The sequence below is a fragment of the Lepidothrix coronata genome, unplaced genomic scaffold (assembly GCF_001604755.1).
Source record: "Lepidothrix coronata isolate B3197 unplaced genomic scaffold, Lepidothrix_coronata-1.0 Scaffold301, whole genome shotgun sequence".
Lineage (NCBI taxonomy): Eukaryota > Metazoa > Chordata > Aves > Passeriformes > Pipridae > Lepidothrix > Lepidothrix coronata.
Genome location: NW_016690481.1, coordinates 874,463 through 890,469, shown reverse-complemented (window position 1 = coordinate 890,469; position 16,007 = coordinate 874,463). Strand labels below are relative to the sequence as shown.

General features: G+C 56.8%; 2 protein-coding genes and 1 long non-coding RNA gene across 7 annotated transcripts in view; 2 read left to right on the top strand and 1 right to left on the bottom strand.

The window, feature by feature from the left end:
- Positions 1-4,619, top strand: part of LOC108508514 (opioid growth factor receptor-like) — a 9,498-nt gene extending 4,879 nt beyond the window's left edge. For 3 of the 5 annotated variants that reach the window (XM_017837343.1, XM_017837342.1, XM_017837341.1), the window contains 3 exons: positions 3,274-3,366; positions 3,880-4,213; positions 4,516-4,619. In XM_017837343.1, coding sequence (XP_017692832.1) covers positions 3,274-3,366; positions 3,880-4,213; positions 4,516-4,600 — 512 coding nt within the window. In that variant the 3' untranslated portion in view covers positions 4,601-4,619. The remainder of the gene's footprint in view (positions 1-3,273; positions 3,367-3,879; positions 4,214-4,515) is intronic. The other 2 variants (XM_017837345.1, XM_017837344.1) reach the window with 2 other exon arrangements.
- Positions 1-9,595, top strand: part of LOC108508516 — a 26,772-nt gene extending 17,177 nt beyond the window's left edge. The window contains exon 3 of the long non-coding RNA XR_001878413.1: positions 9,584-9,595. This is a non-coding gene — a long non-coding RNA (uncharacterized LOC108508516). The remainder of the gene's footprint in view (positions 1-9,583) is intronic.
- Positions 9,596-13,605: 4,010 nt separating this feature from the next.
- On the bottom strand, positions 13,606-15,751 carry PPIA (peptidylprolyl isomerase A). The gene is made up of 5 exons (XM_017837370.1): positions 15,608-15,751; positions 14,594-14,624; positions 14,399-14,487; positions 14,022-14,194; positions 13,606-13,922 (listed from the first exon to the last, which is right to left on the bottom strand). Exons 1-5 carry the CDS (start codon positions 15,674-15,676, stop codon positions 13,787-13,789), a joined length of 498 nt encoding a protein of 165 aa, XP_017692859.1. The 5' UTR covers positions 15,677-15,751; the 3' UTR covers positions 13,606-13,786.
- Between the last annotated feature and the right edge of the window lie 256 nt (positions 15,752-16,007).

The window sequence follows — 16,007 nt, the reverse complement described above, 5'->3', positions numbered from 1 at the left end:
CTCAGTCTCCACCCTTGCCCCCCCCAGGTACACAAACCCAGGCCCACTGCGGAGTCATAAAGCCATCCCCAAACCTGGCATCCCCAGGGACATCCCCTCCAGACCCAGCATGGTCTGAGAACATGAGTTCCACCCCCAGTCCCACCATGGGATCCCATCCCAGGTACCATGGGGGTCCCCATAGCCTCCAGGGCCATCAGCCTCATCCCTGTCCCAAACACCTCTGAGGACATCAATCCCAGCCCCATCCCAGGTCCCAAACACCCCCAGGGTTGTCAGCCCCCCCCTCAGCTCCCCATTCCGAGTTCCTGATTCCCTTTGGGGACATCAGTCCCAGACCCAGTGACATCAGAGGAGCCCATTCCCACCCCTGGTCCCATTGTTCCCAGACACAGCAGCCCCCCATCCCTGGGCACCAGCTGCAGCCCCCTCTGGAGACACCAATGCCAGCCCTGTTACGGGGTCCTGTTCCCACCCCAGGTCCCCAACACCCCTAGGGACATGAACCCTCCTGTCCCTCATCTCCAGTCTCATCCCAGGTCCACCATCACCCCCGTGGAGAGACCCACCACTGGCCAAGGCTGAGCTCAGCAGTGACTCTCCTTCCCATGCTCAACTTCAATCCCAATTCTCTCCCTGCTCCCCTCCATGGGCACAGGGAGACGGGAATGTGGGTCACAGTCAGTTCATTCCATGGTTCTCCCTTGAGGAGAGGAGTCCTTGTCCTGATCCAGCGTGAGTCCTTCCCATAGGACACAATCCCTGCTCCACCATGAGTTCTTCCCATGGGGTCAGTCCCTCAGGAACTGCTCCAACCTGGATCCCCACGGGGTCACAGGTCATGCCAGCAAACCTGCCCCAGCATGGGCTCCTCCCTCCATGGGACACAAATCCCTGCCAGGACCCTGCTCCAGCACAGGCTTCCCATGGGGTCACAGCCTCCTGCAGCATCCCCTTTCTCTGGTGGGGGCTCTTCCAAGGGCTGTAGGTGGGTCTGTGCTCCCCCTTGGGCCCCCACAGGCCAGGGAATCTGGGCTCCGGTGCCTGGATACCCTCCTGCAGTGGCCTGGGGCTGCCAGGTTGTTTCCCTCATACATTCCAACTCCTCTCTTCTCTGCCCCAATTCCTTCTGCCCAATAAGTTTTTCCTCCCTCGTAACTCTGCATCCCTGAGGTGTTGCTGCCATCACTGCTGGGCTCAGCCTTGGTCAGTGGTGGGTCTCTCCACGTAGGTGATGGTGGACCTGGGATGAGACTGGGCATGAGGGACAGGATGGTTCATGTCCCTAAGGGATTGAACCTGCAACTTTGGCATTATTAGCACCATGTTCTAACCAAGGGAGCTCATGTGGGGGTACTGTTATAGTCAAAGAGACCACAAATAATTTTAAAATTTGAAATCCCAAAATTTATTGAAGGCAAATGAGCAAAACAGCGCTGGGAGGCCGGGGAGACTCTTGCTCCGCAAGGGTCCGCAAGTTCAAAAAGCCAAAGCCCACTTCTTTTATACTTGTTGCAATCCCCGCCCCCTTAGTCTCTTTGTGCTTCATCACTGGTTCTCGCTGCCTGGACCTCAGTCTGTTGCCAGGGGCCAGCCAACAGTCGGGTTAGTCAGCAGTCCTCAATTCCCGCCGTGTCCAATCCCCGGATGAAGGCAGTAGATCCTCTTTCTGGACCCTTTAGTCGACCTCCCCCCTTTTTGCTTCATGCTTTTTCTTCCTTATAAGTGCACTTAAAGCATTACAGCTAGCATAACAGGATACATCTTACCATGGCAACACAACACAGCGGTTTGACATTTTGCAACTTAACATTTTGCAACCTAAGTAAAGTGTTAACCACATCATTGCAAACTTTATTATTACAAACTCAATTTTATCACCAAATTATTTATCCTCGCCTTTATCAACCATTACAGTACCTCAGGATAGTACCTGAGATAACCCTGAGATGGGACACGGGCAGTGCCAGGACAGGGATTTTGCCAGGGTTGCTGATTCAAGAGCAGGACATGTTCCTGTCTCTGCCTTGGTTTTCCGCTGCTGTGCAGCTGATCAGCCACAAAGTACCACTGAGTTCCTTCCTCTGCCAGGGTTCTGACAGCGCCACAGTGTCTCCACCCACATCAAACCTGCAGCCCCTCCACATCAAACCTGCACCCACATCCACATCACTGCTGTTGCTCCTGCCACCACTGCTGGAGCCTTGAGCAGGAACCAAACTCTTCAACAAAACACCCAGGAGGAGTCTTGGTCTCCTGCCCAAGCCTTCAGCCACCTCCAGAGGAAGTGAATACACTCTTGGTGGTGCCCAGGAGGAATCCTGGGAGGCTGCCAGACATGGACTGGCCTCTAACACGGACACAACAGGTACATGACCTACCTAGGGGCATCTGCGGCTACTGCTCACGGCTTCAGTTGCTGCCAGATGAAACCACAACACTCTTGGAGATGCCTGGACAAAGTCCCAGGGAGCCTCCAGGAAAGGACCTGCCTCCAAGCATGGGCAAAACACTTTGNTGGCCAGTCCTGGGGAAGGCCCCCACTCTGGGCTAGAGGAATGTTTTCCAAATTATCCAGGCACTGGGCAGTCCTGCCAGGGGCCATACATGGGAGACAAGACCTGAAAAGTGGGAGCAGGCAAGCGCTGCCCATGCTGGAGAAAGGGCAGTGAGGGAGAGCGAGGTTTGGGTGTCTCCTGAGGGCCTGAGTGTGTCCCCTCAGAGTGTGGGTGCTGGGCTGTAGAGGAAGAGCTGGGGGTGGCCCTCCCTGACACAGGGATGAGTTTTGTCCACCTCATTCCAAGGGGATGGGTTTTGTCCATCTCACTCCAAGGGACAATTGGTCCCTCCGTGCTCTCCATCTGGCCCCCTGGGTCCTGTCTGGGGGACAATGTGTCCCCCACGGTCAGAGAGAGTGTCCAACAAGGCAGCACCCACCAAGCCTGGAAAGGGAAGGTGAGCGCCTGCAAGAGAAATTGTGGACAGATGTGAAGGATCCACAGGAATGGGGAGCAAAGCCTGGGTGTAATATGTCATTCCATGATCCCCTCCCCTGTTCTGCTATTCAGTCAGGACAGAGGGTACCCCAAGGTGTGACAGGAGCTCCTCATGGGGGGTCTGGTTGCAGCTGTGGGCACAGGAAGGGCTTTTCCTGCTTCTTGGCTGGACCCTGCACTGGAGGGGGTCACGAGTCAGTCCTAACTGACTGCACAGCCTGAGTGCTGCTTCCAGGGTTTGCTGGGGCAGAAATGTAACTTTATTCTTTCCATTAAGGTCCAGAGTATCAAGACGGAAAGGGACAATCTTCCCAGGACACATCCAAAGTGCTACATGAAATCCTTGGACAGCTGAAGACGATAGCACGAGGTGGGTACAGGTCACTCCTAACCGGCACAGTGGGGCAGCAGAGGTTTTGGATAAATGTAGGGACATGCCATAGCCTCCCCAGCCCACACCTCAGAGCCTCACTGCAGGGACCCTGAAGGTGTTGGCAAGCTGCAAGGATGGTCCAGAATCTCTGCTGCCAGTTGTGGCTCCAACTGAGTCCCAGGGACTACGGCTGCCCCAGTCAGACCATCCCTGGCCAGAGTGCAAGAACAATTGTGGACAAATGTGAAGGATCCTCAGGAATGGGGAGCAAAGCCAGACACTGGGAGAACTGGACTGCGGCCACTCCAGAGCGCAAGCAAAGCTGAGAGGAGAGAGAGAGGCTCTGGAGAGCATGGACTTGCAAGGCCTTTGGGAGTTTCCTTGGCTTCTACTGAAGCCACAGAAATGTTGCCACCCAGGATATTCCCTCATTCAGACACGCCAACAAAGTGGGAAAGAACATTTTCTGGCAATGTCAGGGCACATTGATGTGCACAATTGTTCCTCCAGGTGTGAACAGCCTCAGCCTCAACAGCGCCGTGGATGGCAGAAGATTCACCAGCACTGTGGTGGGCAGGGCAGACCCAAACCTTGTGGATGGCAGGACAGACCCAATTGCTGTGGTGGGCAGGGCAGATCCAAATGCTGTTGATGGCGGGACAGACCCAAACACTGTGGATGGCAGGACAGATCCAAACGCTGTGGTGGGCAGGGCAGACCCAAACTCTGTGGGTGCTGATACCTTCCAGACGTACTGCATAGAAGGCATCGTGGCTGTCCTGGGCTCAATTCTGCTGGGGATGGCATTGTATTGTGTATTCCACTTGTGGAGGAAGAGGAGAAAGTGAGTTGGTGGGCCTGCGGGGAGTTACCAAACTGGTATTGGATGGCTGCTATCAGCCAGAGCAGCCATGGGGTTTTCTGAGCTAAGGTGCTCTGGGTGCCCAGTTTGCCACTGCCCAAACTCAGCAGAGATTTGTGCTGTGAGCTGGTGCCCCGTTTTCTGCCCAGAGCTCTCTGTGCCCACAGCTCCCCTGTGCAGCCGGGTGCCCACACCCCTCGGGGCACCCAGTGCTGCTCCGCACCCTCACACCCACCCTGCACCCCCGGCCGTGGCGGGGCCTCAGCAGCTTCCTCTCTCCGCAGGCGCCTCGCAGCTTCGAGAGCCGGCTCTGAGCGCCCCAACAGCCGGGCAGAAGCCAGCAGAATATTTGCAGGAGCGTTTAAATAAAGATCAGCAACACAATCGACTGGGTTGTACCGGTAGCAAACCCAGGATGGGGCCCACCCCCAGCACCCCTCAGTCTCCACCCTTGCCCCCCCCAGGGACACAAACCCAGGCCCACTGTGGAGTCATAAAGCTATCCCCAAACCTGGCATCCCCAGGGACATCCCCTCCAGACCCAGCATGGTCTGAGAACATGAGTTCCACCCCCAGTCCCACCATGGGATCCCATCCCAGGTACCATGGGGGTCCCCATAGCCTCCAGGGCCATCAGCCTCATCCCTGTCCCAAACACCTCTGAGGACATCAATCCCAGCCCCATCCCAGGTCCCAAACACCCCCAGGGCTGTCAGCCCCCCCCTCAGCTCCCCATTCCGAGTTCCTGATTCCCTTTGGGGACATCAGTCCCAGACCCAGTGACATCAGAGGGGCCCATTCCCACCCCTGGTCCCATTGTCCCCAGACACAGCAGCCCCCCATCCCTGGGCACCAGCTGCAGCCCCCTCTGGAGACATCAGTCCCAGACCCAGTGACATCAGAGGGGCCCATTCCCAACCCCAGCCCCATTGTCCCCAGACACAGCAGCCCCCCATCCCTGGGCACCAGCTGCAGCCCCCTCTGGAGACATCAGTCCCAGACCCAGTGACATCAGAGGAGCCCATTCCCACCCCTGGTCCCATTGTTCCCAGACACAGTAGCCCCCATCCCTGGGCACCAGCTGCAGCCCCCTCTGGAGACATCAATGCCAGCCCTGTTACGGGGTCCTGTTCCCACCCCAGGTCCCCAACACCCCTAGGGACATGAACCCTCCTGTCCCTCATCTCCAGTCTCGTCCCAGGTCCACCATCATTCCTGTGGAGAGACCCACCACTGGCCAAGGCTGAGCCCAGCAGTGATGGCAACAACACCTCAGGGATGTAGAGTTAAGAGGGAGTTAAAAGTGTTGCTGCTCTCCCTACTTTGAGACTGCATTGTATTGTGTTGGTTTAAAAGTTAACCAGGAGGGGAAATGAACTCAACTCAAAAGAGAGATTATAAGTCAGAATAACAATTTAATAAAATAATACAATAAGTACGATTATACAGACGAACAATTGGTCTTAACCCACAAACCCCAAATGTATAACCCAGCATCCTGGGGCATGAACAAAGTGGTGTTCCTTGGGCCCCCCCTGAGTCCAAAGTAAAGGGAGAGGGGAAAAACCTGCTGATGGGAGAGCTGTTGCAGTCTGGTCAAAAGTGGTGATTGCAGTGGTTGAGAGCAATGAGCTGCAGTCTTCCTCTGGATCCCACGAGTGGTTCCAAAACTCCAAGTTTATATATTCTCCAGTTCAGGCAGGAATGCTCAGTCCTTCCCTCAGAGCAGGGAATTCCATGAAAGGGTGTGAGGACAGGAACATCCTCCTATCTCGCTGGCCTCTTAACACCTAGTTTATAGCCTGAGGAGTCAGGCTGCTCTGGGCAGAGGGTGTAAATGCTCTGTTGATAACAGTTTCTGGGAAATGGCATGGAAGGCTATAGAATACATAGGTTTGGGTTACACCCATCCAGTGATGAATTGGTCCCAGCTGTTCTAACTAGGACATGTATAAACAAGGGTTTGTGATCCAGCTCGGGGTTGGATCTGAAAAATAATCAAAAATAATGTTTTGGCCTTTGAAATTGAGCTTTGGGCTCAAAATTTTACTGTTGGTGGCTTTTTAATAGTGTTGCAGCAGAGGGTTGATATTCCAGGGAACAGGTTACAGGGATATTGTGATACAGGGAGTGTCCAGAGGAAGTGGCTGTCACAGAGGTGGGAGGGGAAAGGAATTGCAGTAGATGTCATGACGTGAAAAAAGGAGATGCTGATGCAGTAGAGAGGTAGGTCAGGGGAGCCGTGGTTGTGTGCTCTTGGGAGCAAAGGGTTTATCCTAAAGAGCACACACATACAAGCCATATATCATGACAGAGCCAAACAATAACCTGGGAGGGGACTGGGGACCAGCCTCAGAACCTCTGGTGTGTGCCCACCAAATCCACCACACAATGCAAGGTCAGAACTAAGCACATAGCTGCTGCTAACCATGTTCTGGTTTAGTCAGGGAGGGACTGAATTTTCTTCCTGGTGGCCCATATGGTGCTGAGTTTTAGATGGGAAGGGATTCTCCCTCTCTATTCCATTCTCTGGAGATCCCACCTGGAGCCCACATCCAGCTCTAGGGGCCCCAGTGCAAATAAGACCTGGACCTGTCAGAGCAGGTCCAGAGGAGGCCTTGAAAATGATCCCAGGGCTGGAGCCTCTCTCCTGTGCAGGAGCCCAAAGAAAGCTAGAGGTGTCCAGTCCGGAGTAGAGAAGGCTCTGAGAGACCTTGTTGTGACCTTTCAGTGTACAAAGGGGCTTATGGGAAAGGCACAGAGAGACTTTTTACCACGGTCTGCAGTGCCAAGACCATGGGTGAGGGCTGTACACTGCCAGAGAGCAGGGTAAGATTGGACATAAGGAAGAAATGTTTTATGGTGAGGGTGGTGAGGCCCTGGCACTGGTTGCCCAAAGAAGCTGTGGCTGCCACATTCCTGAAAGTGCTCAAGGCCAGGTTGGACAGGGTTTGGAGCAACCTGGGATGGTGGAAGGTGTACTGCCTGGTGGCAGGTGGAAGGGTAGACCAGACGATCTTCGAAAGTCCCTTCAAACCCAAACCTTTCTCTGTTTATTTCTCTCTTTCAGCCTTTTTGTTTCCTTCTGAGAAAGGACAAAAGACTTCCTGCAGAGATGGCTAGGAGTCTCAGGGAGATATCAGGCACTGACCTGTCTCCAGGAGATGCAAAGCTGCTCAGAGAGCTGACTGGAGGAGTTTGGGGCTGCAAAGTCTTTTTCCCCTCTTGCAACAGTTTTCTTGCCCAAGTTCCTCTGGGAGGGGAAGGCAGGGCAGTTGAGTAGGGGGAGGTGGTGTATGGATTAGAGGGGTTGGGATGTCCTGGGTAAGGATTAAGAGACAAACAAATAATGCAGGTGTCACTGTGGGAGTCTACTACAGACCACCCAATGATGAGACCATTGAATGACACCTCCAAATCAACTGCCTTTGTCCTTATGGGAGACTTCACCTTTCCAGATGTTAACTGGGAACACCACACAGCTGGCACAAATAGGTCCAGAGGATTCCTAAAGTCCCTGGACAATGACCTTGTTGTACAGGTACTCACGGAGCTGACTTGCAGAGGTGCCCTCCAGGATTTGTTCCTTGTTACCAGAGAGGGTCTCATGGGTGAAGTGGCACTTAGAAGCCATCGTGGCCACAGCAATCATGAAGCCACCAAGTTTAAAATCTATGGTGACACCAGGAAAAGTGCCACAAAATTTCAACCCTGGATATGAGGAGAGCAGACTTCAGGCTGCTCAGGGAACTGGGAAAATGTTTCTGAGGGTGCTGGGGTGCATCAGTGCTGGCCACTTTTTAGTCACCACCTTCTAAGGACACAGGAGCAGCAATTCCCAAATGTCAGAAGTCAAGCAGGTGCAGCAGAAATCTTGGCTGAGCAGGACCTCCTGAGCAGGGATCTTCTGGAAGAAGGCAGACCCATCACGACTTCTGGAGCAAAGGCAAAGAAAGGAAGCTGTATGCCCAAGGGGAGCGAGGTCAGGTGATGTGGGATGACAATAGAGAAACTGCTCACCGCTGTGGGGAGAAAATTCGTGTGGCCAAAGCTCAGCTGGAGCTGAAGTTGCCAATACTGTGCAGGATGACAAAAAGGGCTTTTTTAAATACATCAATAGCAAAAGCAAGCACAGAAATTACATATTCCTGTTCCAGGATGAATCTGGTCACCTCACAAACAGGGACAGAGGCAAGACAGGGATGTTTAATTTTTTCTTTGCCTCTGTCTTCAACACGGATGGCAGACTAAGAGGGTCCCAGTGCCCTGAGCTGTGAGAATGATCAGCTCCCAGTCGACCCTGAACTTGTGCGGAATCTGCTCCAGCTGGATCCCTGTCAGTCCACGAAGCCTGATGGGTCCTGATGGCTCCCCCCCAGAGCCCCTAAACAGCTACAGCGGCGGCGGAGCTCCGGCGCCACCCGGAGGTTCAGAGTGGGAACTGCAGCCCCCCCCTCCCCGGGGGGCAGAATCGGGAACGGGGGCGGGACGGAGCCGGGACACAGGGGGATGGGGAGGATGGGGGAAGACGGGGTACATGGGGAGAGTGGGAGGAATGGGGAAGGGGTGGCTGGGGACAAAGGGGACATGGGGGTGATGGGGCACATGGGGAGGGGGAGGCCAGGGATGTGGGGGACATAGGGGAAGGGGATGAGGATGGAGTGGAAGTAGAGAGCGGGGCGTGGAACACTAGTGACAGTGCCGGGGTGGGAAGCCCAAGCCAGGGGAGCTGCCCAGCAGTGAGGGCCTGAAGCACTCCATCACCCCCCCAGGTCTGGGAGAGGAGGGGAATTGGATGCCTGTCACCCCCCGAGGCACCCTCCCACTCTTAGGGGGCAGGACCTGCGCACCACAGAGGTCATGGAGGCCTGTCCCATCAGGCTGCGTGTGGAGCTGGGGGTCCCTCCCCAGGGTGATGGTGGGGTGGCCATGGACCCAAACCTGCTGCTGCAGCTCGCCCAGCAGATGGGCTGAGGGAGTGCTGTGCCTCACAGGGACAAGGTGCTGAGACAACCCAGGGCCAGGTCCAGAAGTGTCCCCATGTCCCCACCACTGCCTGCAGTGGGGCTGTGGATGCCAGGGGAATGCCTCAGTGGGGTAAGGGTCCCACTGCCACTCTTGGGGGGCTGGGGGTCCCTAGGGTACTGCAGCACAGCCAGGGAGGCCACTGATGCCACTGGGGTCTGGGGATCCCTTGGGAATTGAAGCAGGGGGACACACTGATGCCATTGGAGGGCTGGGGATCCCACTGCTACTTTGGGGACCTAGGGATCCCCTAGGTACTGGAGGGGAATAGGGGGCTGTTAAGTTAAAGGATCTGAGTTGGTTTGTCCCTTTGGCAATGACACCTAGAGAGCACAAGTCCCTGCTGGTGCTGGATGTGCCCAGAGAGAGGCCATCCCGCAACTCCTCGGCTCTCCTACAACTCCTGAAGATGGCGCTGGCTCAGCTGATCTGCGATGGAGAAAAACTCTGCTACCTCTGGAGCAGTTTGAGTCACTAGAACAGTGACTCTTGTCCTGCTCTCACTGTGGGCAAACACACTGTCTTCGTTTGCCCTCCCCAAGGGACACAGGCAGGTGGCCTAGAAAAATGCAGCTCCTTTCCAGCAGGCACAGCATCTCCCTGATAATGACACACACAGACACAGAGCCAAAACCTCCCTTTCGTCTGCGAATTCTGGAAGCATGAGAATTTTCCTTATCCAAGTGAATTTGCAGGCAGCAAGTCCTGGGCAGGGCTGCCCAAGAGCTTCATCTTCCAGGCAGATGCTGGTGGGTCTCCACTCCTGATACAGTAGGATTTGGTGTCAGGGGAATGAGCGAGCCCCCACAATGGCCCAGACGGCACTGCTGTCCCTGGGGCAGAGAAGCAGCTGCGCAAAGTGCTGGGATGAGACTGTCCCAGGATGCTGAGACACCTTCCACTGGAACAGGTTGCTCCAAGCCCCATCCAACCTGGCCTTGAATACTTCTAAGGATGGGGGCAGCCACAGTGTCTCTGGGCAACCTGTATGTTTCTCCACTCTCAGTGTAAAAAATTTCTTCCTTGTATCTAGTCTGAATCTCCCTTCTTTCAGTTTAAAACCATCACCTTTCATCCTATCACGACAGGACCTGCTAAAAAGTTTGTCCCCATCTTCCTTATAAGCCCCTTTAAGTACTGGAAAGCTGCAGTAAGGTCTCCCCAGAGCAGAGGGTCAGAATCCCCTCCCTGCCCTGCTGCCTATGCTGGGGATGAGCTTGGATAAGCCCTGTGGCTGCTCCAGCCCATGCAACAGACCCTGCAGCTGAACCAGAGCCCCAGCCAATGCTGGGACAAGTCACCTCCAGACACAAGGAGAAATGGGCATGCATGTCAGCTCATTTAGGAAAGGAGGACAAGGAGTCCAAAGCAGGGTTATCACAGGAACAGGAGGAAGAGACAGACCAAGAGGTAACCACTCAATCCCTGTTCCTGAGTGAGCTGTGGGATATGTAAAAATATTTCAGCTGTCATCCAGGTGGGTTCATTATCACCTGGCTGCTCCAATGCTGGAATAACTGGGTTAGTATCATGGAATTAGAAACTAGGGAAGCCAAGCAGCTGGGATTGCTTTCTAGGGAAGGGGGCATTAATAAGGCAATTGGAAGAGGGACACAGGCCCTCATCCTCTGAAGGCAACTCCTGCCAAGAGTGAAGAAAAGGTATTCCTACGGGGGAGATGTTGTTATGTTGCCCAGGCAAGTGGACCACGATGGAGAGAGGTATCCAGTACCTGAAGGAACTGGCCATGCTCAACACGGTTTATGATGACACGAACAACACACAGTTACTCACAGAGCCAGACGAAGCTCAGTGCACGTGACCCACGTGGAAGAACTTCGTACGGAGCCACCACTCTCATTTCCCAGCTCATTGGCAGTGATGGCCTGGAGAGACAAAGTGGCAACCATGGTGGATGAAGTGGCTCATCAGCTCCAGGAGCATGAAGACAATATCTCTTCCTCCTTCATCTTCCCTGTGGAGAAACTGCCCTGGGAGTTCCAGCATTTCAGAGAGGAATGTCCTACTCCCACCCATATGGACCAGCCTCTCAGCTACAAACAGCAGGCACCCTTTCACTCAAGGGAGGATAGAGAAGGTGCAAACCACCAGAACAGCTGGGCTGCCTGCCCCAAACCCCCTAAGAGGGGGACCACAAACCAGTAGTCATTACTTGTACCTGGAAAACCAGTCCATCCCCCCCAGAGCACTTGGGAACTGGCCCTACCCAGCTTAGGCAGGCACCCCTCTCATTCGCCTCTACCCCCTGGGTTCTGCAGGACCAGTCCAGCACCCTGCAGACCCTGTAGGAACAGAACCCACTCATGGACAGCTCCAGGGGTCAATCAGTGGTTTCAGACTAATGGTAGAATGATAAACACAGATCAGCAGCACAATTATCTGGGTTGAAATGGCAGCAAACCCAGGAACTCACCAGTTCTTGTGTGAGGTGTGGTATGCAGATACTGGACAGTGCATGAGGTGTTGCAATGCTGTTGCTGGGGACACTAGTACGAGGTTGAGATTGAGGACTGGGACAGGCAGAAGAAGGAAGGTGGGCTGCAGGCTGAGGAGGAAACAGTGCTCTGTGTTCACCTCCATTTATGCTGAAGGCCATACTATGGTCTTGGCCAAACAACTTCAATTTCTGGGCATATTTGGCACACTGCAGTGCTTTGTCCCGGTCTCAGGTCATTGGTCAGTGCCGGAAACCCTCAGCTGATGGCCTGAGCAGTGTTCTGGTTTAGCTTGGTGTAACTTGTCTTTCTACCTGTGTCGGCATTTGCTAGTCACCTGTGTCTTTCTCTTTGGAGGAATGTTCTTTAGGAAGTTCTGCAGCACAAATCTTCTCCCTTCATCAACCCATCACAGCATGCTTGCATTTAATGCTGCTGCTCAACATTCTTTCCTCTCAGAGTTGTGAGTAGACTCTCCATCTGGAGGAGAGCTGTTCACCTCGCGAAGAAAACGCCAGGAGCAGATGAACTGCGGCTAAATGTGGACCCAATGGCCATGACTGGCTGCCACAGGCCAGAGGTCACTTTGGGTCTTGCTGCTGGGGAGGTTGAGCTCCATGAAGTTCACATTTCTCTTCCCAGGGAGCGCCAGTGTGGTCATGCCGGGAGCCTGTCCTAGGTGTGGGGAAGCATAATGGGGGCAAGAGACAGGTGTCCTCCCCTGTGGGACTTGACACTGGTGGGGAGCAGGAGCTGCAGGGAGCCTTCAACCGGGCTGGAGTGTCCCCAAGGGGGTGCCGGGGTCCACGGGGGAGACCAAGGGCCCAGAGCCTCACAGGGCTGGGGCTGGAGGGAAGTACTGGGCACTAGCCATGGAGTCGTGGCAGAGCCCATGTCCCATCCCCCCCAGCCTGCTGCAGCACCCCTGGAGCTCCCACCCCCTTCGTGCTGCATGGAATGGCAGCGGTGCCTCAGTATAGCGCAAAAAACCTTCCCTTGTGCTGTCCCGGTGCGCCGTGGAAAGGCCTCGCCGCGCCCTGGCCTGTCTGCAACCCCAGGCCCCTCTGAAGCTGCCCAACCCCAGTGGCTCCCGGCCAGAGGGTAATGGGGCAGAAGCTGCTGGCAGTTTCACCTTCCGCTCGCACTGTGTGCTGCATTGCCAGCACTGGGGTCACCTCATACACATCAAGGCCTCGCTCCAAGGCAGACCCCACGGGGGTTGCTATGGTGTAGTTCCAAGTGCAGGAAGGGGTGAGGGGAGCAGCAGTGCCCTTCAGGTACTGTGGGTGAAAGTGGGACAAAGGGGCAGACCTCCCCTTGTTGGGCCCACAGGATACTAGTCTACTCCCATCCACGCATCCTTTAAACTGGAAGCTCCAGGATCACTCAGGAGCTGGGCACCCACGCATGAATCAGGAGCACTTATCACCCCACTGCAAACTGAGACTATGCCAAACATGGGATCTTATCAGAGCTGGGCACCCCCCAACTGGGATCACTACGACCCCCCCAACAGGGACCACTGGGGATCTCAGAGAGCCACCCCCTAACTGGGTTGCTGTAGTAGGGAGCACTGGGATCCTCCCAGCCTGAAACTCTTCTTACTGGAGCCATTGGGAGTCCCATCTTCACAGCATAGCAAACACCAGCTGTGCCCAAGGTCACCGGCTGACAGAGACCCACAAGGAACCCAAAGGTGGGGGTCACCACCTGTCCCCATACTTATTGCAGTCCCACAGCAGTGGGTAGAGAAGGGAAGGGGGGCCCTTTCCTAGATGCAGCACTGAGGACCCCCACAGATCAGCTCAGTGCCAGGACCAGCTGGTACCCCCTCCTTCCTTTCCCACCAGCCCCACCCCCTGCCTGCTCCAGCTGGGGGACGGAAGGGGGCTGCTGTGGGTTAACTCGTTTTATTTAGACTCAAAGGTAACTGCGGCCCAGTGGGACCGTGTACGTGGGGCCAAGACCCAGTAGAAACGCAGCAGTACGTCGGGAATGGGGCAGGAGCGGGTGAGCTGCAGCAGGGCACAGCGCCCAGGCTGCCCGAGGAATGGTCAGTTGGTGAGAAGAGGGTCTACGAGAGCTGCCCACAGTCGGTGATGGTGATCTTCTTGCTCGTTTTGCCATCCTTGGAGCCACAGCGCTCCATGGCCTCCACCACATTCATCCCCTCCTTGACACGGCCGAAGACAACGTGCTTTCCATCCAACCTGCGGAAAAACACAAGTCACAGCTGGTCCCCGATGTCCCCACAGGACACTTCCCTGCTGGGGACTCCCAAGCCTTTCCTCCCACAGTCCCCGACTCACCACTCAGTCTTGGCAGTGCAGATGAAAAACTGGGAACCGTTTGTGTTGGGGCCAGCGTTGGCCATTGACAGGATGCCAGGGCCTGTGTGCTTCAGGATGAAGTTCTCATCAGGGAACTTCTCCCCGTAGATGGATTTGCCTCCGGTGCCATTGTGGCGTGTGAAGTCGCCACCCTGTGAAGAGACTGGCATTTCAGGTCACAGATGCAGGAGAGCACCCTGGAATCGGGAGCAGTGGCCCCTCCGCACGCTGCAGGCAGGAGGCAGAGCTGCCCTCCCACCCCAAATCTTCCAGAATCCAACTCTAAGACCCACATGAGTGACATAACCACCTCGCCCACCCACCCACCTCCCCACTGCGGTGGGAATGCCACGCACCTGGCACATGAACCCAGGAATGATCCTGTGGAAGCAGGACCCCTTGTAGCCAAATCCCTTCTCACCAGTACTCAGGGCACGGAAGTTTTCTGCAAAGGAAGAAAAAAATCACCATGAATAGCCTGTTTTGTTCAGAATTCAGAACACCACTTGGTTTTGGTGCAGCTGCAGTGTGGCCAGAGCTGCTCTACCAACCTGCTGTCTTGGGGACCTTGTCTGCAAACAGCTGCAAAGAAAGGAAAGACATCTGTCAGGCTAGGGTGGTGACTGACCACTGTCCCCCGCTCCCCAGGGCCACCCCCAGACTGCGGGGACCCGCTGCCGGGAGGTGGATCCTAGCCGTGCCCGCAGCTGCAGAGCCCTCCCTGCCTGACGCTGATGTGTGGGAGCTCCAACTCAAAACCATCGCACTTCACATGTCACCAACGAACGTTCGCTTCGCTGGCCTGGATTAAATTAATATGCCTGGAGCCCTCCCGGGCGGGGCGCACGTCGCCTCCCAGAGCTCCGGGGGGATTTTGGGCAGGATGCGCCACCCGTGCGGGCACACAGCCCCGGCTCTGCAGCAGCCACGGCGCCCGAAGCCGGCCCGGCCGTGCCACGGATGCTCCGCGCCCCGGGCGGGGCGACAAATGCTTCGCCCTCCAGCGACAGTCCCGTGGCGATCGGGTTGCCGCCGCTCTCCGCCAGCATCCTCAGATCCGAGAAGCATCGCCCAGGGGTTCGACGCGGCTCATCCCGGTGCTCCGGGAGCCCCGTGATAAAATGGCGGCGCGGCAGCCACGGCCCCGACCCGCAGTGGGGGGAGCGGCCGCGCCCCCCCGGCCCCGGGGCGGGGCGGAGCGGAGCCGCGGCGGCGCGGCGGGAAGGCGGCCGGGGGTGAGGCCAGCGGGGCCTGGCGGGAAGGGGGAAACGGCGGAACCGAGCGCGGCGGTGACGAAGGGGGCAGAGGGGTTCCCCCGGGCGACGGTGCGCCCTGCGCTGGCACCGCACCACCGCCGTTCCCCGGGCGAGTCGGGCCGCGTCTCGCGGCGCTGTGAGCCCGCGGTGGGCCCGGTGGGGCCCTTTGTTCGCCCCTCCGGGCCGGGGCCGCGCAGCCCCGCGGCCAGTGGGACGCGCCCCCGCCGCGCACGCGCACCCACCGCCCGCCGGCCCCACGCGTCCCGGCGAGGAAATGGCGGCGGTGCCCCCCGCCCCCCCCGCGCCTACCTCGAAGGTGACGCGACCCAGGGGCTCGCCGTTGGCGGCGATGTCGAAGAAGACGACGGGGTTGGCCATAGCGAGGCAGGAGCGAGGCAGGAGCGAGGCACGAGCGACTAGTCCGTGCGGCGAGCGCGGCGCAGCAGAAGGAGATTGGCGCCCCGCCGCCCCTTATATACGGCCGAGGAGGGCCCGCCTCTCCCGCGGCGCCGGCCAACGGGCGCTGGCGGAATGGCGGAGTGGCAGCGCAGCTGGCCAATCAGCGGCTCCGCGTTTGAAAAGGGGGGGAAAGGAGGGAAAAAAGCGCGGGTGGGGCGGGGGCCGCGGGCCGGCGCTGGGCAGGGCGCGGCGCGCATGCGCGGTGCGGGGAACTGGGGGGCGAGGTGCGGGGTCGGGCCGCCGTACGCGA

What these genes read in the sequence shown, in the direction of transcription:
- PPIA (XM_017837370.1), bottom strand. Translation starts at nt 15,676, where the DNA reads ATGGCCAACCCCGTCGTCTTCTTCGACATCGCCGCCAACGGCGAGCCC. An exon ending in CAAGGTCCCCAAGACAGCAG is followed by an intron (nt 14,488 to 14,593) that starts GTTGGTAGAGCA and finishes CTTCCTTTGCAG; the next exon opens with AAAACTTCCGTGCCCTGAGT. An exon ending in TGCACTGCCAAGACTGAGTG is followed by an intron (nt 13,923 to 14,021) that starts GTGAGTCGGGGA and finishes GTTTTTCCGCAG; the next exon opens with GTTGGATGGAAAGCACGTTG.